We start from the raw sequence: 22,785 nt of genomic DNA, 5'->3' as shown, positions 1-22,785 counted from the left end.
AACAGCCGTAAAAAAAACAAATATTATTATACTACACAAATATGTGTTGGTAGTAAAAAACTAAAAATAATTACGTGTTCATCGAGAGAAACCGACATGGAAATATTTCACAATAAATGTAACCCCATCTTTATGTATCGCCCACGCGGCTTACAAACAAATCGATACACATGAATACTGATAGATTATTCAGAATATTATAGTGTTATAGGTGAGTTGTAGAGATTATAATATTAATTTTTCCGTATCTCACTTATGGTTCATATGAAATCTTTTCGATTACAATTTCAACTATTGCAATGTTTTAGTGAATTTCTAAATCTAATCAAAGTTCTAAATATTGTTAGAACCAAGTAAGACTTCACAAATCTGTTTAATTAATAGATATCTGTCTTTTTCCTGAGACATTCCTGACACACACAGATAAAATTTGTTTTTTTTTTGGAGATTACAATTTAATTATGTTAAAGAAACTTTTCAGATTCGTATCCCATTTTTTGAAAACTATGGCGTGAAATAAAATTTATATTTTATAGTATAGACAAATCAACGAGCTCACAGCCTACCTGATTTCACATGGTTACCGAAGCCCATGGACATCAAAGTATGAATGTCACCTTCTACTTCGAGAATTGAGGTCCAAGTTACAATAATATAATTATATTTTTCCTCTACTTAAGCTGATAGTCTTGACAGACCGTTTCAGCATAGGCTTAACTAGTAGGTGAGCTCACGGGGCTCAAACCTGACGTCGTTGCTAACACTAACCCTAGCGAGAGTAGTTCGCAGAATCTAACACCGAATTGGAAACGCGACCCACTGAGAATATCCGGCGAGAAACTCAGTATTGTATTGAAGTCGTCCGGACCTAAAGGATAAGACGCCCGGTGCATTCGTGTCAAGCAATGCAACGGTGTTCGAATCCCGCAGGCAGGTGCTAATTTTTCTACACACTTGTCAAATGTTCATGATGAATTTTACTGTGAAGGAATAACATCGTGTAATAAAAAACAAACCCGCTCAATTATAATTTGCGTATTTACTGGTGGTAGGATGTCTTGTATGTCCGCACGGGTAGGTACCACCATCCCTTGACTATTTCTAGTGTGAAACAGTAATGCGTTTCGGTTTGATGTTTGAGGCAGCCGTTTTACTGTAAAACTTAGTAAACACGTTTTAACGCGGCGGCGGTATTTATATCGTAGATGTATATGGGCTCCAATAACTATTGAACACTAGGTAGTACCCGTGAGCTCTTTTTCATTTTTCTATCAGCCCACAGACGTCCACTGCTGGACATAGGTCTACCCAAGCCTCGCCACTTAGATCGATCCTGCGCTGTCTGCAACCAGCGGATTCCTGCGAACCTCAATAGGTCGTCGGTCCATTTTGTGCCGACGTACACACATACGTAACATTTTAAATAATAATATACCTTTGATTACTTTATGTAAATACTATCTACAAATTACGATTAACTAAATGTTACAAAACTCTTGAGGTGTCATAAATAGTAAATGTTAATGTCTTATAGATATTTACAATCGTAATCGTTGGCTTGGCCTGCTTAGTTAAGTATTTAATTTTCACTAAAATGCGCCATGGATATCTTGGCGTTCGCTGGATGAATGAAATTTCTATATCTCATTTCCTTATTACGTTCACAGAGATGTATGTTATTAATGAATTTATACAACCTTCAGCATGCGCTACTAAATTCTGCATCTACATGTAATTTATATGACTGCGTATAAATTTTACTAAACACAATCGTTAGACTTGGTCCTTTTAGTAACTAATCACATCGCCAAGGATTTTATTACGTTATGAGTTTTACATCGAATTCTCAAAGAACTAAAAAAAGAATTTTCTTGATGAATCAAATGTCAGTGCTTATTAATATCGATTGATATCGTACTCTATGTAGCCGAGAGATCCGTTCAAAGAAATCGTAAATGAATTTATTTTTAGTGAAATTAAATTGCAGAATTAAAATCTTACATGCTTTAGGTAAATAAAAACTAGTGCGTGTATTTTTCAGTTATATATTTACATTTTATGTATATCTACAATCACAGCGTATATCAGTACAAGTGTGAACACAAAACGCGACCTGTTGTGGACGGAATTTTAAGCGATCATGGAAGACAGTCCCAGAATCTAGATGCCACAGCATTCCTTAAAAGCTATTAGTGCATATGTATACCTATGTATTAGACTAAAACAAAAGTCTGCGCCGAATATCAGTCAGATCACTTCGATTACGAAATATTATCTATTTTAAAACAGTACAGAGTGTTTGTTGTGGTTCTTAAAGTGCTGGTGCTAATTAAGTCAACTATACTGCAATTATATTAAAAGTAAATTTACGAATAATAAATGCGAAATTTATAGTTAAAATATTTGGAGTACAATTTTACATGTTTTACTTTTTTGGCGGGGTTTTTGAGTCTACCACAGATTATATCTCCGTGTGGTAGTGAACGATGCAAGCAGTTTTTGTTTAATATAACTACACAAGCGTCATATTACTCTGGAAAACGATAATGACCTAGTAGAAGTATCCACTAGTTTGTGAGAATTTAAGAATATTTACAAAGACCACGTTTCCCAAGAAGACCAGAAGTCGAATTTCAAATAGTTTATTTAAAAAATATTAACATATAATTTTGACAGCATAAATTAAGCTTCAAGGAGTTATCCGTTTTTTGACCATATAACTCAAATACGCGCCCTATTGTAATTCATTCATAATTTCCATTTGTCATCCACAAAGTACGTCGTATATCAGGCTTATCATGTTACACCACATCCCTGATAACCGTGTTTAAATATAATTAGATGAGCTACTGTGGAGATTAAGGTACGTTGAAACATTGCGTAGAAAAATATACATAAACCTGTGAACGATTTTTAGGTGTATAAATTATCTTCATTGGATTCGTTTCCGTCTACGTACATAAAATACCAGTGGTACTGGAACTTAAATTCTTAAATTTTATGTCTAGAATAATATTAGATATCTTTATATTATATGTTAAATGAGTAAGTATATGAGCTCACGACCGGCGAGTGATAAGTGATTATAGGAACCCATAGAAATTGCAAATCTCCTATGTATTTATTGTATTATATAAAACACGTAACATATGTAACTATACATTGTATAACGGTCGCCTCATTCTTCAAATCTTCAACATAAATGTCGCCACCCCCCTTGAGACATGAGTTCTTTTTTTTTTTTTTTATTGCTTAGATTGGTGGACGAGCTCACAGCCCACCTGGTGTTAAGTGGTTACTGGAGCCCATAAACATCCACAACGTAAATGCGCCACCCACCCTGAGATACAAGTTCTAAGGTCTCAAGTACAGTAACGACGGCTGCCCCACCCTTCAAACCGAAACGCATTACTGCTTCACGGCAGAAATAGGCAGGGTGGTGGTACCCACCCGCGCGAACTCATAAGAGGTCCTACCACCAGTTCTAAGTTCACTTTATATATGTAGTATCTACAACGGCTGCCCTACCCTTCAAACTGGAACGCATTACTGCTTGGCGGCAGAAATAGGCAGGATGTTGTTACCTTCCCGTGTTGGCTCACAAGACTCCCTGCTACCGGTATTACAGAAATAAAAAGTTTTGCGGGTTTGATTTTTAGTACTCTATTTTATCGTGGACGTCATTCGAGAACGTGTTCCATTTCGATAAAACGGCACGGCAGGACAACCCTCTCATCATGGCCGCTGGTAACTACATTCCCGATTCTGCGGACAGAATGGTAAACAGTCGACGTCGCCCAAAATCCGTCATTTCGGATCCTCCCAATCCACTAACGGTGCTTTTAGGTACCCCAAGCACCGGTCAGGGCTCGGCGAGTAAATTAACCTACAGACTCAGCCCACTGAGTTTCTAGACGAATCTTCTCAGTGGGTCGCGTCCGTGCCGATCCGGTGGTAGATTCTGTGAAGCACGGCTCTTGCTAGGGTTCGTGCTACCAACGACGTAAGGTTTGAGCCCCGTGAGCTCATCTACTCTCCCGGCGACGCTGATATGGTCTCTCAAGACCATCAGCTTAGGTAGGATAAAAAAAAAGAGAACGTGAGCTAAGCACGCATTTCATTAGAAAAAATTGGTACCTGCATGAGAGATTCGAACATCGGCCGATACGAATGAACCGGGCGTCTTATCCTTTAGGCCACGACGAATTCAGACAGAGAGGCACTGCCTACTAGCGCGGGCTAATAAAGCCCCCAAAAACAAATAAAACCGTCACCTTATTAATGATATGATCAAGTTCATATAAAAATCTATCCATTATATGAGTAAGATAATACAAAAACATTCAAAGGACAAAAAAATAATACTTAATATTATTATGATCATTAAAATACACAGCGAAACTATAGTGCATGATAATATAATATTAATTCTTCGGGTGTTGAATTTCACGCGATCACTGAAGTAAAGATGTTTGATTGCATAATAAGCTTTCATATATTCTTAGAAGCATTCGTTCAATCTGAGGTGATTAATGTCTCTTTTAAAGTAAAATATCTCTCGTACATCCGGAGCGGACATTCCAAACATACTGAAATAAAATCGACCATCACGTATTAGACTTTTACTCATTGCTAACAGTTTTATTGCTTAATAATATTGAAAATGAATTGTTTTTGCTGGGTCTTTTTTATATACATGAACAATTTGTTTTAATGCCAAATGAATGTGATGAGAAATGAAATTGTGATGCTAATTTTATTATTAACCTTTACACTCGGTAAAGGTATGTTCATTGCTACAAAAAACTGAAAAATTTTCTGTTCAACCGGTTCCGAGAGACGCCCGCCGTGGGCATTAATGTCCATCAGAAATGATTTTTTATTCGCATTGTTAAAAATATTCTGGCTTGACTATTTGAATACCTTCTAGAAAATTTATGAGTTTGGCTAGGCGTTCCCTTTGTTTGTCTTTAGATTTAAAACAGAACAAAACTACAAAATACCAATTATCTTTGACAACATATTAATGTACCTACCTACACTAAAACTAAAACATTTGTACCGAATTCTTCTACGGTACACTGTAAAATAAGTAGATCCAATGAACAGTTATTACTCAACATTCAGACACTGACAGCCATCTGTCGTAGTCGAATTCGCAAAGTGACGTGCCGCGCTTAAAAATATGTTAATCTTCTTGAATAGGAATAATCAGTATTTCACAATTTTGTTTCGAAATATTTTTTCGCAAGAGAACGCACCTAGTGAAATTTCGTCAGTTAATAAACGCGATCATACTTTTTAAATGTTAAGTGGTATTATTCGTTTGGTTTATAAGCCCGACGTGTACTTACTGACTGGTAATGTTTAAGCAGGATTTAGTAAGCACTAAAACTCAACGCAATATCAATAACATTTGAATTTACATCACTAATTATGGCAACAGTATGAAAAGTTATTTTTAGTGTTTGTAGATTCTCGTAACTGTTTAGAGACTGATTAATCAATTGTCAGATAAGCTATTCAGAGAGAAAAGGACATTTAAAAAAAGTTTTTAACTGGTCCTAGGGAGTTAATGTGCCCGCAAGGATTGGAATCACCATCCTGCCTATATTTGCCATGAAGCATTAATTTTCAAGCGTTTCAGTTCGGAGGATGGGGGAGCCGTTACGCCACAAAACTGAGGCTTTGAAGTCGTGTGCCAAACTGAGTGACGGCACTTACATTGCTGATGTCGATGGGCTCCGATAACCCCTTAACGCTAAGAGAGGTATCAATTCGTTAACAAACCTAAGCAATAAAAAACACTATAATTACAAATATGTATATTGAATTGCTTCACTCTACTTGTTTACTCAAGGACTGACTTTTATCTTTAGATTGAAAAATCATCACCAACTCACTTAGTAGTCACGTAATTGCAGTTAATTACGAAATTTATCCAGTATTAAAACCAATACATAGCCAATAAATATTAATTTTATAGTTTCTAAACAGCACTAAAACTCTGGGAAAATAGTTTCACAACACATACAGCCTACATAGTCAGACGCCTTAATAGACACATATGTCACATGCGTGTATATAGAAAACCAATTAAGTTTAGCCTACGTGGTATATCATTTAACTGTATAAGTAATAATAATAATTAAGTTTACTTAAGTTGGTGCTAACAACTACGGATTTTACATTATCTTCGTCAGCCCACAGTTGGCTAATGCCTCTCTCAATTTATACCACCCTTCATAAGTCATTGCCCAATCTGACCCTTTAATTAAATTACCATTTAATTGAATTATTAAAAATTATAATTATTATCATACAACGAATTTCCTTGCTCTTTAATGTGTTTAATATAAGAATTACGAAGTTACACAGAAAGTAGAGGAGAATAAACACCATTAATACACAAAATATAGTACGAAAGTAATTGTTGATCTAAGAGACAAAGTTCGCACATTGCCATTCTTTTTTTATTTATTGCTTAGTTTATCTTTTTATCAATATCAAAACGAACTATTAAAAACTCACAATAAAGTTTCGATGTACTTATTAAAAGCCTTAAAAATAAGTAAAAATGAAATAAACCTTTAATATCCTAATTTATTAGTGATTGCAATTAGATTTCTTGAAACTACCCGCGTACTTTTCTTGTTTCAAAAATGCTACCATGATTTGAAACTATGCAAATATATAATCTGTTAATGGAGTCAGAAGGCTTATCCCCGACCCTGGTAGCAGCTAAAAGTATAACAGTAGTGATTGATCATGCCGAGGAACCTACTCACATAAGAAACTACTTAGTAAACAATATAATTAAAGCACTTCACTAGCCATAAAAAATGTCGTGCGACTTCATTCCCAAATCATACGTTTTTGTCTGGTTAGTGATTATTTAAATAGTTAGAGATTTTACTGCCTGTCGTTTGAATATTGAACTAAGTTTTCCCAAAATGAAAATCACTTCAAATTTTACGTGAGATGCTGGGATACAGTGTTAGGGCATTACATAATAATATTTGCCCTGTTGTGATTTCTACAACGGGAAAGAATTTTAAATTACCTTTTGTATATTTTAATAGAAATTGTCGTTCCCAGATTTTAAAGAGATTTGAAGCTTTATACGTCTACGACATTTTTAAGATACAATTTCAAGTCTACATCACACAGACTTTCCACTTCTTTTGCGAATAGAGTCATTCTTCTGATGATTGTGTAGCACCAGAGTGTGTTGTTAAAGTTTTTATGGCATCCTGTGTCGAACTACTCTAGTACTCGTCAGCCTACAATGCCAAGAAAAGTAGCGAATATATCCCGATCAATTTGCAACTAATCCATAAGTAGAATAGGTGTTTCGTATTAAGGTTGCAGCATCGGCTAGTCGATAGCTACAAACCCACGCGGCCTCTTCATACGGCTGGTCTACAGCTCGGCTCAGACGCGTCACCGATCAAAGTCAGAGACAAATGCCATCGCCATCACTTTGAGATTCCAGAGCAACAACTCAGCCAACACCAGCCATCGTCACAAAGAATACAGTATGTTAGTCTTTAATGTTTTTGAAGCCGTTATAATATCCTTAAGCATTCCTAGTTTATCTGTATCGAACGATTAAACTATGCAGCTGTTAAAATCCCGTACCGAGTTTTAAGCAAATCAAACCTTATTCACCACTAATATTCATGACGAAGTAAATGCGCAATAAAAATCCAGCCTGCAAGAAATATAATTTGCGTAAAACGGGTAGCGCCTCTTATGAGCCCGCACGGGTTATTATCACCACCACCCTGTCTAGCTCTGTCGCTAAGTAATATTGCGTTCCGCTTTGAAGGGCGGGACAGTCGTTTTGAACTGAATCTAAGAACTTTGTCTTGAGAAAGGTGGCGGCATATACGTTATTAATGTCTAAGCAATAAAAAAATGCTTCTTTCAGTGCTTTGGTCTCCTGTTTATTACGAAAACAGACATACGACTCGGACGTTTCTTATCACTATTAATAGCCTTGTAGACAAATATTCGATTAATAAATACCAAGCGGATGGAGAGTTTCAAGAACTTGGCTCGGGATCGGCGTTCTTTTCATCGCCCCACTCCATTTTAACGTCAAAAGAATATTTAACAAAGATCGGCGCGAAAATGCGAAAACACTACGAACGTTTTTTTTAAAAAAAAACAGATTCTAATCTACAATATATTCGTGTTTATTGTAATAGTCGTTATGGCCGAACTGCGTTGGCAATACCGACTGCATTGTTTACAAGATATTTTGTGCTGCACCGATCATTGCAGTGTTGATGCGTGTGCGAACGCCATCAACCCCCTCCCAGTTCTGCTTTCTACACGCACGATTTCACTGAGACCAAGCCGCCCCACGCCGCAAGTTTCTTTGTATTGCTACACGTATAGGTACGATTTTTCGCAAATCACCGACATCTCTCAACACCTGTTCGTTACGTACTAGTTTACGTAATTGTTGTATTACAGAACATTAAGCGGTTCGATGATTAAGTTTCTTGAACGAGTTGAATGTACTGTCACTGTTCGGGTTACATTTAAAAAAAAGAAAAGAAAAACGATCCGACGTTCTCTTTTTTTTTTTCGAAATTTAAATTAAATAAGACTGAAACACAACACTGTTTCGGTCTAAAAAAAATATATATAATTGTGAATTTTACCAAAAGTATTTATGTATTGGAATTAGCGGTAGCGAGGTTTTTTTCGTAGTTCTCACGTTCAAAATAATATGGTTTTAAATACATAATTGAATACAAAGTTAAAGGTGTTGATTTATAGATTATATTCGAATTAGTGGTAGCGAGCTTTTTTTAGCACTTCTCAGATTCAAAATACATATATGGTTTTAAATAAAGAATTGAATACAAAGTTAAAGGTTTTGATTTATAGATTATAAGCGTACTTATATCAGGTACAGCAGCGTTGTGCGTTAGATAAGTCTATAAATCGCGCGGTGCTCACAATAGGATTCCTGGGGTGTTTCTCGCGCGCCACCGCTGTAAGCCTCTACGAAGCTTTCTTTGCGGCGTGACTCATATCTGACTCGGAATTCAGATGATCTAACTATAGCTTAGGTATTACACTAACGATAGTTCGATTTGAATGGAATTCATTGTAAGTTCTATCTCTGATCTGTTTCGTGAAGGCGTCTATCGATAATACCTACTGAATTTTCCTCGAAATCTTCATATTCATAGATTATGTTATACGAGTGATTACTGTTAAGTAGTTATGATATTAATTGAAATATTGGTGTTATACCTACGCGAAATAAAGCGCAGAAAATTTCTATAAATAACTAATCTATTTTGTTTTACTCTTTTCTTAATTGTTTTTGAAGACAAAACGTTAAAGGTATCTAGTGCACGTCTTCAAAGTGGAATTGATTGTTTCGTACATTCCGCATAGATAAAAGCGTGAATGTCTTAGCTCGAAGGTCTCTAAAACAGGTTGGGGAACCGTGACTCACGTCATGAGACAGAGTTGCTGTCATATTGCTCTTTTGTAACTTCGAATTGTAATGTAAGTCATTTGATCTGTAAATTCGATTTTGAATATTTATCCTTGGACAATTATTTCATGGAATTGGTTGTACCTACATACTTGTTAAAAAAAGAAAACTATTTTCGATTTATAACCAGTAGTAGCATGTGTATGTATAAAACGCTTGACTTCATACGAGACCTATTTTTTATTTTTTTGTTAATCAATTGCCAGAAGGGCGTTGATGTTTTCGAATATTAAACTCACACCTGTTTCTGTGCACTCAGCGGAAACTTCAAAGCTATTTAAATTATTTAGGCTCACACAAAGAGAAGGTCGACTGGACTTGCGCACGTGTCTGCAAATAATATTCGGCTATAATATTTGTCTAAGGCAATGTTTTAAAAGTTTGCCTTATTTACAGGTTGACTAAATCAATATTAACGTTGCTTAAAATCTTCTTCCCTTTGTACATTTTTTGACGCTGAAGCATTTTTGAGCAACATCAAAGCGTAGGCGTTTTATGCGTCAATGACCTGTAAGACTTGCGGATCCGCATTCAGCAGGTACTGCAATTATTCAGTTATATTTTAGTGTCTAACTGGCCCATGCTTACTCAGTACGTTGAAATAATAATATAGTAATTTTTACGCTACCGTATTCATGATGAGTCGACGATTTGTTGTTTCAAAGATAAAATCTCCGTAAGCAATAACAATAACTTTTAAAAGAATGATTGTATCCCAGTTTATTCTAAATTCCTTGTATGTATCTAGGTTACAATTTAAGCAGAATGTTATCCCTCGGAAGGTTTGTCATTTACAACTAGTTCCGTGACCTCGCTCACGCATTCCCGCGCCTGCACCTAACTGTACTTTCCCGTTGACTTAATGCCGACTTTGGACAGAACCTGATATTAGGCAAGTGTACATGTTAACGCCGAAGTAGAATTGCAATTAAATAGCATCAAAATATGTGCAAGTAGACGACAGCGCGCGAAGAGCAATCCGTGCCGAAGTCGAAGCTGTGCTGTGCCTCTGGTCCCGCGTGCCGCACATACCACAAAATCCCGAGTGCGCCCGGGGCCGCCCGAACGTACCCGAGCGAGTCGGAGCGAGCTTGCTGTCGCAGTGCTGCCCGACGCCCGCGGCCGACTTCACACCGGAGTATGCGCGAGCGCGGCGAGTACGTCTCGTTTGTCTGTGCACGATATCTGTCAACAAACTTCGTCGAAAATAACTGGCATCGCAACTTTCCAGTGATCCTTTCCAATATTGACTGGTTTATTGTGTGCTACGAGATCATTACAAACAACTGTTTAGTCTTTAAATTGACTGTGAAAGAAATAAGAACCGTGTTATTTTTTTACTTGGATCGCGTGCTACGCTCGCGTTGAGCTGGTTGGTGGCTGAGGACGCGTGTGACTGTTTCGTCCAACTTTGAGGAATCCCTAGCCCTTGATGAACCTAGTGCACCTCGATGGTTTTAGAAGAATTGTGATGTCTTATCAATCATGGTAAATAAATATTTAAGTGTGTTAAAACACCTTGAAACCTGTGTGCGGTGACTCTCAATGGCCTCGATTTTTTTTAATTCTATGTGTTCCGTTAGTTATGTTTAGTATTTCAAACATAGGTATTTGATTTATTGTTTCTTTTTTGCGTTGACATTTAATTGAATTAAAATGAAATTTATGATACGTGAACTGACGTGCTTACACTGTACCTTCGAATATATTTTATATTGTGGGCATTTCAAGTATATTTTGTTTAGGTAGTTGTAGTGAGTTTTGAATTTCTCTGCCTTTAATTTCTACGATAAACATCATAGCATTTTAGAAGTAGTTGTACGATGTAAGATAACTTGTATGTATGTAATACAAAGTAATAATTTAATTGATAATTAACTCAAATGCATAAAATGACAACATAGCCATTTTTGGTATATTGTTGAAAATCACCTAATATAATAATAAATCTAGTAAAACCCTCAGCTAATATCATCATCATATTTATAAAAATCAAAACCAATTCGAAGAAACGTAGCGATCAGTTCATAGACATATTTATTTGTCTACATACGTAGTTAAAGGTACGTGGAATATTAATAGACAAATAGCATCATCAGTAATATAATCTACATCGGACAGGTTTGCCCCGTCAACGGCCAAAACGAAAAAAATAAAAGCTCTCCAACGGAAATGTTTGCCGTCATCGCATAAGTTCATACTCGTATTCGGAACCGGTATGAATAAATTGCTAAGGTTATCGAGCAAATGCCGAGTTATGTGGGTAAAGCGAACAAAAAGGCGCATCTTCGCCATCAACCCGCGGACTCATCAATCCATTACGGTTTATTTCTAGTCATATTTCTCAAAGTCCAACCGTAAGGCATTTATCTTAACAATAAGTCTACTTCACTATCTTTCCAAAGAGGATTATTTTATGAAGGGATATCCATATTCTCATCGCCCTAACTTATGGTTTGGAAACAGATATTTAAATACGTAAACAAATATTTTCTAATTTTTGTGTCTATGGCGTTAATATCAACAACACATTAGGCTCGCTCAGGATCGTCTTCAGGTTTATTCTAGAACTTGCGGATCCAGATAAATTGGTTGCAGTATTGCAGATGAAAGTATAACACGCTTGTTATTAAGTGATTACCGGAACTCTAAGATATCATCACATGACCACCACCACCCACCTCGGGATACAAGGTCGAAATTTCATTTAAACCGGACCACCATTCTACCCTAAAAACCGGAACGCATTGTTGCGTTATTCCACAACATCAGTCTAATTAGTTTGGATTTTTTGCACAAACCTATCCTTACGTCGTGGAAGCCCTTCGTCGATTCAAGTTAGGTATATAAGATCAAACTGTGACATAAATGCATGACAAGGAGAACACCGGGTGATTTCTCCGAACGCATATTGCTATATATTGTATCCGTATCGGTTCTGGAAGTCTCTCCATCTCTCTCAATCGCCAACATTAGATGAAGACGAAAGGTTCTATCAGGTTTCGGGAATTTTGCGTTAAATAGATTATGCACAGATTACCTTCCTGCGTATGCTTGCAGTTGCCTCTAAGCTAAGACTACTTCAGATCTTCTCTGGAAAGCAGTATTCTAACCTCGTTTCAAGTTCTTTTTGTTCAAATTTCCGTTCCTCTCCGCCATTTTTGGTTATGTATAAAAAATTTAATGACGCATCACTTTGTCATTTAATTATCTCCGTACATAATACTTTGTAAATATTGTTAAAATAGTTAATTACGTGGCGATGATTTAAATAATACAATTTCCACTTCCCGTATAGATTTAAAACTGCGTGTTTAAATCACTATTGTACTAATTTAGTGCAATTCAATCTAGGTCGTGTGTTGCATTGTAGTCCAGTAGTAATAGGGTTAAAAAAAGTAAGGCTTCCGTAATGCGCGAATGTGGACATACATATCCTAGTCTGTAGATTTAAACCGGAAAAATGCTCTTAAAAAATTAGCAATCAATTGTCATTTCTTCTTCAACGTATTTAGCACAATACATTTTATATTGATCATATTTAATTTAATACCATATAATTTTTAATTTGAATAAAAACAAAATGTTTATTCTATTTCGATACAGAAACTTAAACGCGCGACCTCGGATTTCGCGCATTTGCAAGATAGTTTTATAAAGGACAAAGCGTCTTGTGTGTTTCTATTTGAATGTTATTTTCAACTAACAATAAATAAGATTTAATGAAAACTTAATCGCAATGTTAAAGTCGTTATCAGTACAAAAATTACATAAAGCAGTACAGCCGCAATTATAATTCAATCAGTCAATTATATTCTCATTGCGTATAAAATTGTTGTATTGCTAATTAATTGCATTTCTCAAACTTTCTAAATATAACTAGTCAATTTCGAAGGGCAAAGGTCGATGTGAAACTTTAGAACGTAGTAATTGAAACAATACAATAACGACTCCAAGCTCTGATTGGTAATGTCAGTCTAAAAACTAAATCACTTCTTCTCGAGTCATTGGTGTCAGAGATTGAATGAAGTTTTTAGTTTTTCGCTTAGCTCTTGTCATTGACCCACTAGCTTTTCTCTAATTAACACAGAGGTTGATTTACTCTTGGCCGTTTAAAGAACACAAACAATTAATTTTCCGCCTAATTTTTCTCGGAACATTATGTGAATGGTTAATAACTTTATTGTTTCATTGTGGTTTAATTATACAAAATGATTGCTTAGATGCGTGAACAAGACAACGTTTTACTTGTAAAATGTTTGGAAGTCGTCGTCGTGGCCTAAAGGATAAGACATCCGGGGCATTCGTATCTTGCGATGCAATGGTGTTCGAATCCCGCAGGCAGGTACCAATTTTTCTAATGTAATACGTACTTAACAAACGTTCATGATTGACTTCCACGGTGAAGGAATAACATCATGTAATAGAAATCAAACCCGAAAAATTATAACTCGCATAATTACTGGTGAACGTCTTGTGAGTCCGCACGGGTAGGAACCACCACTGAGACATGACATCCAATTCTCAATCGTATTGCATAACAGCTCTCCTGTCCTTCCAATCAAAACGTTTCGCTGTAGCAATAAGTGGGATGCTGGTACGCCAGCGGGCTTATAATACACCCGATATCCAGTAATTATGAATTTAGGAGTTTTAGTTTTTATAACACGATGTTATTCTTTGAACCTAGAAGTTGCACTTAAGCTTAGGTACGTATTTCCTTGTCGAATACTGATCACGCTGGAACAAGTCACCGTCGTCGCCCTAGACACGTCCTTACGGATCCATCAGATCCAATAACTCTTGCGTTAGATACCTTCAGCTCTAACACTAGGAGCAGGCTGAGAAACCTCGGTAACTGTACTCGTCGAACTCGACAAAGAGGTCGACGTGCAACCTAACCCATGCATCAGCTCGCTGAGTTTCTCGCCGGATCTTCACAGCGTGTCGCGATTCCTATCCGGTAGTAGATTCATTCGCGAAGCAGTTGCTCTTAAGTTGATAGGTCTCCTTCGGAGGCGCTCGGGCAGCTGTTAGTAAATCCCACCCCTTCTAGCTGAGCTTTTGCTCGCCCACCTGTCCTGGTGAAACTGGAAAGGCCTCCGGGCCACCAGTAAATATTCAATCATAAAAAAAAACCTATTTCCTTATAAAACTTGGTACTTGTCTGATTACGACTGATAGCCTTTTGACTTCTACCGTGTGTGTGTAGGAATAGTACGTCGATCTCTGTTAAACGGCGAGGCCTCCGCGTAATTGTTATCCCAAAAAAGTCTCGAAATAGCAAACTTGCCAAATAAATTGGTATGAGAACAAAATTACGACAGTGCAATGCGCATTCATAGAAATGACTATTGTATACAGATATATGTATATCTAAGTTAAAAGCTGTAAAACAAAGATTCTGAACGGAGAATCCTTTGTTGAAATCAGTTGCATTTGGGTGATAGGGGAAATCGTGAAGCGTTATACACTTTACAAACGCACAAAAATTATAAATTTGTTTAACCACTGGTACCTAGTAGGACATGTTCTATTTTTGCAAGGGTAACTACCACTATCATGCCATTTCTAGCGCGAAGAAGTTATCCAGCTTAAAGGGTGGTAAAGACGTAATACAATATAATTGTGACTTCAATATCATCTATCACGTCTAAAGTTATATTAGTTTACGTTGCTATATCTATGGACTTTAGTAACCACTTAACATCAGACATGAGGTCAGTCATCGATCAATGCAGTAAAAAAACAAAACTACAGAAATCATTGTACAAATTACTGTTTTTGCGATTCTCTAAAAAAATGTCTAAAAAACGCTAATGTTTCATATTGGTACTTAGTTAAAGGAAAATTTCAAGTTTTTGTTTGGGCTTTAAGATTTTTTGCTATCATGCATTAAATACAACGCCAAAATTTAACAAAAACAATTCAAGCAAACTTTCTTATACGTTTGAACTTACGCTGAAGCTACAGTAAGTGATTTTGGCAGCGCATGTTTGAATTTATATTAGGTTGTGTATTAAAAATAAGGTTGATAACCGAGACTTGGAATCCCAAATTTTTCAAGCAATGAGATAATAATACGAAAGTTCTTAATCATCGGAAAATCGAAAAGTATTGAAGCGAAATATAACTTAATTTAGTATTTGGAAATAAACGTTATGTTTTTTTTATAATGGCAATGAAATGAATTAACATCTTATGTCAAAATGAACCATATTAGAATGAAAAAAAAAAAACGGATTGAAGGAATTTTTACTGCCGTCCAAAAAAGCAACATAAAGTTTTATTCTTTACGAAGACAGACAAGATAATTAACGGCCTTCTCTTCAATGTAAATTTAAAGAAACGTCGCACACAAAAAACCTTAATCTAAAGCTTAAAGAAGTCAAATAAGATAAGCTTCTTTTGGGACTTTCTTCACCAAAATCTTCGTTTGTGATTGTGTGGATTTTTACAAGTTTCAAGAATAAAGTTATAAAATAATTAATGGTGACCAAAATTGTATTTGTTTGTTATACGATTTCTATTCAGAGTAATTTTATTATATTTATTTTCATTGATTTATAAGTATTATATTTTAGCTAGCTATTAGTCTAGTAATAATGAAATTCTCTTATTTTGTTTCAAAATTGCATAGTGTGTATTTAATTGTATTTGGCAATTACAAATTTAACAAATCTGAACAAATAATATCGTTGACTCTGCAGACGTTAACAGTTTGAAATTGCTTCGCTTTCTTGGTTTAACATTAAAACTTTCTTACTTAAGTTCATGAAAGAACCGTTATAAAAGTGTGACGAATGCATTTATTGTACATCAGCGAATAAATCATGGGAAGAAACGTTGTTTAGATAATTCTTAAACAACGATTGATCGGCGAGCCCTTAATGTCTACTTCATATTAACTACACCAACAAACGACCGGGTTATAAGCTCTTGCATCGACCGTCCTACAGTTAGAGTCATTTAAATAACTCTGTCACGTTGCAGTGAATCTACACGAGTACTATCTAACGGGCCTTCGCCCTTCATAACATCTTGTGGTACACTTAATGAAGATGATTCTCGATCTTTTACACTTGATACTTTTTTTTTTTTTTTCCTACCTATGCTGATAGCCCTAGGGGCTATTTCAGCGTAACCGTGGCTAGTAGGTGAGCTCACGGGGCTCAAACCTGATGACGTTGCTAACACGAACCCTAGCAAGAGTCGTGCTTCGCAGAATCTACCACTGGATCGGAAACGCGACCCACTGAGAAGATCCGGCGAGAAACTCAGTGGGCTATGTCTGAGAGTTAATTTACTCGTCGAGCCCTTCGTCACAAGCGACGGGTTCGACGAGAACGGTGACCGGTGCTTGAAGTACCTAAAAGCACCGTTAGTGGATCGGGAGGATCCGAGATGACGTGTTTTGGGCGACGTCGACTGCTTTCCATTCTGTCCGCAGGATCGGGAATGACTTGATACTAAACAAACTGTGTATTACGCGAGCGCTATCTACTCAGTAAGAGAGGAACAAACTTTAAACACACTTGTAGTTCAAGACATTACCAAATTATAGTCACATAATTTCAACCAAGTAAGGATAACGGTTGTACTGTTAAAGCTTACGCAGTCTTCTAAGTAACACACATATAAAGAAGTATTCGTTGGATAGGTCACGGAAAAGCACTTGTTAAGTTACCTTATTGCGTGGGAGTGTTCATTGTGGGAGAAACTTCATGTTTTTACTACGATTGTTAAATTTGAGAATGGCTTTTAATTTGAATTTTGAACATTAGACTGCTTAGTAGCTTTCACTCACGTATTATCATTAAAGTAAGCGATTCCGTTTTTGGTGGTTTCGTCATTTTAGTATTAAAAAACCCCAGTCGATTTATTTGTATGAAAATGGGACGCTGATTTAGCTTACCGCAGAATGTTAAGACGCCTGTACTTTCGTTCTAATAAATCCCATATTTAACCCTTGATTAACGTTGACTAGACAAAAGGAAAAAAGTTTTCATACAAATTTAATTTAATATAGGAATAGGAAATCTTTATTTTAATCAGAGTTTATTGCTGGTTTGTGAATACAGAAGTTGATGTGATGTCATTTCTAGGTTTTATAAAGTTTGTAAAGCATGCAAAGTTTTCGCTATACACAAGCTTAACAGCGAATATTGTATAAATTTTTCGTCTAAGTTTAACATCGGTAGATCTTGTAAAGCTATTTATATATTGCTTCTCTCCTTAAGCTTAAGTAAGAGAACAACGTGATAAGTAATGAATGATTCATTTTAAATATGGACACTGTAGTATAATATAACACTTACGGAAGACGTCTCTGTCTGTACAGTTTACAAAAATGAGACCGAAATGTACTGTTATTTTAAATCGTTTAACACTCTCAAAATTCTAATTTTTATACATTCCGAAGCTTAAATAACTAAAACTTGTTAATCTATTTGTATTTTTAATTTCATCAGCAAAAAAGAACGTTGACAAATCGTATTTTGATAATATATAAAAATTCTCGGCATATCATCGGTCGCTCACCCAGATAGGGAAAAGCGAAGTGGGTTCAAGCGTGACGTCTGCCACCCGATAACCCATCTCACGACCGACCCAGTTAAAGAGCAAGGTCATCGCTTGACCTCCTAATCTTTGTAGGTTTTCTTTAACCTGCACCTGAAAAAATCGATTGTGCAATATTATCGATTATATAATAAAATGTAACGTCGGACTTTAACTCTCAATCCTGTTGAGCCTTTCTGACGCCTGCCACTGACGTAAAATCGATGTATTATTATTAAAAACGATTAAAACACTCGTACATATATTCTAAATAAATATGAAGATATCACGAAATTACATTTGACAATTACACACTATACTCGTACATACAGAAAATTATTACGTGACTAATCGTTGACAGATTGAATCGGATGCGATATTGTGATGTGTACGCGACAGATTCAGTAGTAGATAGGGCGGCAATCAGAGCGTATGCGCACCGTATTACGGGCTTTCTGATACGACAACATAACACACTTTCTAATCTACGTCTTTGTCACTGCGCTCGCTATTGGCTAACTTGTCGTTTATACCACACTTTCGCCAATTGTTTTCACGCTATATTAGATTTGTTCATGGTTTTCTTGTCTGCAAGAACTCAATACGTTATTTTGATGATTGCATCATAATGGCTGCTAACGCGGTCTGTAGTAATTTATTATCTGTGTCGAGGTACATTAGGGTTGCTCAAAGTGGGATACGCAAACATTTGTGATGATGTTAGTAGAGTTTGCATTTGATAATCGATTTAATGAATAACAGTAATTAACAGCGAACGTTTTCGTAAAATGAAAGAGATATACATAGCTACTCGTTGATTGTTATTTATTATTAAAATATTTTATAGACCTTGATAATTTGCAGTCCTATCAGTAAAAGTGATGTATGAGGAATTAAAATTCTGAAGCCTTGAACCGAAATCGATATTAGTTCAAATATGGAATTCTAGAACATCGTCTAGCATTGTTCCCGATAAAATGAACACTCATATGCGTGCGCATCTGTCCGAAACTGAGAAATAGGAGATGACAAGAAGCTCAGCCGCAATGATCAACCCGATAAGGTGACATGGATGCGTGTGTTTAAAAACGTCGGGATGAAGACATATGCGCGGGACAGGGGCAGCTTAGGACCGGTCCGCGTACCGGTTTGCTTCGACGTTGCCAGCCTTAGAACTAAACGTTTTGTTAGCCGAGCTATGCTCCATATTAACATTTGCTACTGCACCACTGCTTGCGATCAAAAGGCACTAGGAATAGCGTCGATAAACATAGAAATTCGGACCAAAAAAAAAACTGAATTAGAAGGTAACGGCTGCGAATGTTTACACTTTTTATGTAAAACAATATGCCTTAGTTCTTTCCCACACAAGGCTCATTCACAATGGCGAAGAGAAGCAAACAATCATCTTGACACAGGTGTAAAAGTGAAAACGTAACGTTTCATTTGCGACCCTGCGTGTTGTGCTACTGCATGTCTACATTTGTTTTAGTAAATTTAATTTAGTAATCAGCATTAGCTTTATACGTTTTATAATTAAGTAAATTGTATAATCAAATATGACAATAAAATACAACTCAAACAGATAAATAAAAGTATTATAAAATTAACATTCAAACAATGCTGAAGCTGTTGCAATGTTTCCGCTACAATTAATTATAAGTCTTTAAAAACAATTCGAATAACAAATGTGTATGTTGATTTAAAAGATAAACTACTAGGAAATATTCAGTGCAAATGATTCCTGTAACAAACGACAAGAATAATCGACTGAGTGTTACTATTTTTGTTATTAACCTTGTGTGCTTTTATTTCGCCTGAGAGATGGCAAAGTGCCACAAGAATATTTAATTTTGCATACACGAAACTACGTCCATAAGAGTTTGGCACACTACGGTGTGACTGAATCGTGTCGTGAGATTTAAAAGTTAGCTTTTAATTGTAATAGTAATTCGGTAAGTGGGTTAACGAACTACACAGTGTGTAACATTTATCAGGCAACAACATTTTTTTTTCGCAATTCATTGTTTTATTTTAAAATTTTCCGATTTGGTGAAAAACTAAATGCAATTATATTATTAGCATCCTATTTGAATGTGAACTCGTATTGCTACTTCCGTCCGTCACGGTGCGCACGCTGTGTGAATGAATTTCAAACAAAAACGATTTCGTGTATTCCGATGACAATATTCATGATCGGTCAACGATCTAAATCTACAACACATTTGAAGGTACTTTGGCGGCACATTTAATATAAAAAGGCATTGAGAGTCATCTTGTTTCGATCTACATTACGGTCAACGGAAATTTTTGGTTATAGGGGTTCGGAGAAACGAAATAAAACGTGCGAAAACCGATATGGATTTGTTTGAGAGTGGCTTGAGCGCCGCTCCTTTGTACCGCAGTAGGATACGAGTGTGATGTTCGAGTCTTTGGTGTCGCGACTGACGTCGCCGCCGGTGTCCAGACGCCGGCACACGGTCCACGCCGCGCGAGAAGTCTGCAGCGAGCCCGAGGAAGATGCGGCACCGGTGCAACGTCGGTCCAGGACCGCGAAACACTTGCTCGATAAAAGACGAAAAGCCCGTCTCTCGTGCGCTGATCTCACTACCGTTGCAGCCAACGCGGAGCCTGAGCGAACTTCGCGCATGGACGCGCTGAAAGCTTTTTTGCCATTGCGCCAGTCCAAGTCACTTGGCCGTTTAGATGGACTTAAAGAGGTGAGTTTATTATTGTTTTAAAAAAAATCTGTTTTGTATTCGAACCGATTCTACTTTATTAAATCATAAATAGCTGATAAATAATTCAACTCTAAGTTACCTTTAAAAGCTGTTAATATAGATGTTATGGAAATGAACAGAACACTTGCGACACCAAACGCTGCGGCGGCTGCGGCCTTCGTGTCGCTCCCATGCGCGTGCGCTGGCACTGGCCTCGTACACCTGTTGCGCCCCCTCCCGCACATCCCCACCGCCCCCTTCAATTGCACAATCAATAACACCCAGCATTATGACTTGACCATTTTGTAAATACCACGAAATTACCTGCTGTGAAACGACGACGCGCCCATCTCTTTAAACTCAATATCCATCAAATTGCGAAATGCTGAGCGACGTTTGAGGGCGTTCCTTTGAACTATGACATCACACTGGCTCGTCCGACTCGTTTATCTGTTAAGACAATACAAAAAGTACAAGGGAATCGACATTTGACGGTACGATGCTGTGACTCGACACATTTTTGACGTGACTCATAATGCAACACGCACTGTGCATAGTTTCAAGTAATAAGTGCCTTCTTAATTTATTTAAATACGCCTTAATAACTCTTTAAGTTCAGGCTATTCAAACATGTAATATGACATTTATTATTAATGCACTAAAAATATAAGTGTAATAAACAATCAAAATGCGCGGTAGGACGACTACAAACGAAGATTAATAAGAGTATTTCAGGTAGACAACGGGCATGATATCTTCCGTTTTTTTTTGTTTGAGAGATTATTGGTGGCCCGGAGGCCTTTCCAGTTTTACCAGGGCAGGTGGGCGAGCAAGGGCTCAGCCAGGAGGGGTGGGATTTACTAACAACTACCCGAGCGTCTCGAAAGAAGACCAAACAACTCAAGAGTAGTTGCTTCGCGAATGAATCTACTACCGGATCGGAATCGCGACCCGCTGAGAATATCCGGCGAGAAACTCAGCGAGCTGATGCTTAGGTTAGGTTGCACGTCGAACTCTTTGCCCAGTTCGACGAGTACGGTTACCGGGGTCCCTACTCCTAGTGCTAGAGCTATCTATATCTTCCGTCTGATAGTGATGACGTGCTATATTAAATCGTTTACTTTTAAAGCAAATAATAAAAGTATTATAAAAGGAAATGAGATATTTGCGATACGTTTTCAAACTTGATCGGTATTTCCTTTGGAATGTTTTGAGGTTGCTGGCTCATGACCTACAAATACACAGAACGGGGACAAGAAATAATAATAATATAATCAATGAACGAAACATGTTCGACACTTTTGAATGGGAAACTAATCACAGAAACATTGTGGTCGCCTGCGCTATAGTTCTCACTTTGATTAATGTTTAGTATCTATTCATTTCCAGACATACAACGAAACATAGTCCACTAGCAAACGTGGCCGGACATTATTGTATTTTATGACTCAAATAACCCAAAATATCTTTGTTGATTTTTGAATCACGACTAGTTTTACGATCACATAATAAATTCTTAGTGTCTGAAAATTGTTATTGTAAAAAACGTTGAGAAAAGTTATAAAATAAAAATCTGTTAACACTAACGGTATCTTTGTTGTTAAATGTAAAGCGTGTTTCTTTGAAAAGTCGACATGTATTTTCGATAAAATTGAATCCGTACAGGGTCTGCGTGCCAGTTCTAAAAGTACTACACTTGTAATGTAATAATTATAATGTCAGTCAATGTCACAGCCGTCAAATGAAGCAGTTTATATACGAGGACAAGCCTGTTAGCAAAGTTCAGATGCGAATATGTAGGAACCGTTACAACACTCGACCAAGTCTTCCGATAGTTCATAGATAGTACAAGAATGCGAGATAGGCAGGTAGCAGGTACACGCAGCCTTGCCACTGGCTACATTCACACACATTCAAGCTGGTATTCATGGGCGTTACTAACTAATATAATAAATGTGTTGTTCTCATGATGTTAAAAAT

The 22,785-nt window shown here is 36.8% G+C and overlaps 1 protein-coding gene and 1 long non-coding RNA gene across 3 annotated transcripts in view; one reads left to right on the top strand and one right to left on the bottom strand.

The window, feature by feature from the left end:
- Nucleotides 1-22,785, top strand: part of LOC101739889 (uncharacterized) — a 145,584-nt gene that overhangs the window by 52,878 nt on the left and 69,921 nt on the right. Inside the window, exons 1-2 of one of the 2 annotated variants that reach the window (XM_062675552.1) lie at nucleotides 10,513-11,014; nucleotides 20,406-20,805. The exons of the other annotated variant lie outside the window; for it this stretch is intronic. Of the exons in view, the coding sequence (XP_062531536.1) occupies nucleotides 20,506-20,805 (300 nt within the window). The 5' untranslated portion in view covers nucleotides 10,513-11,014; nucleotides 20,406-20,505. Of the gene's footprint in view, nucleotides 1-10,512; nucleotides 11,015-20,405; nucleotides 20,806-22,785 lie in introns of those variants that run through there. 2 annotated transcript variants of the gene reach the window in all.
- On the bottom strand, nucleotides 2,627-5,315 carry LOC119631014 (uncharacterized). The gene is made up of 2 exons (XR_005246528.2): nucleotides 5,037-5,315; nucleotides 2,627-4,589 (listed from the first exon to the last, which is right to left on the bottom strand). It is a non-coding gene; the product is annotated as an uncharacterized LOC119631014 (long non-coding RNA).

This window comes from Bombyx mori, chromosome 3 (assembly GCF_030269925.1).
Source record: "Bombyx mori chromosome 3, ASM3026992v2".
NCBI lineage: Eukaryota > Metazoa > Arthropoda > Insecta > Lepidoptera > Bombycidae > Bombyx > Bombyx mori.
Note: the sequence above shows the minus strand (reverse complement) of the source record. Positions and strands in the feature narration are given on the sequence as shown.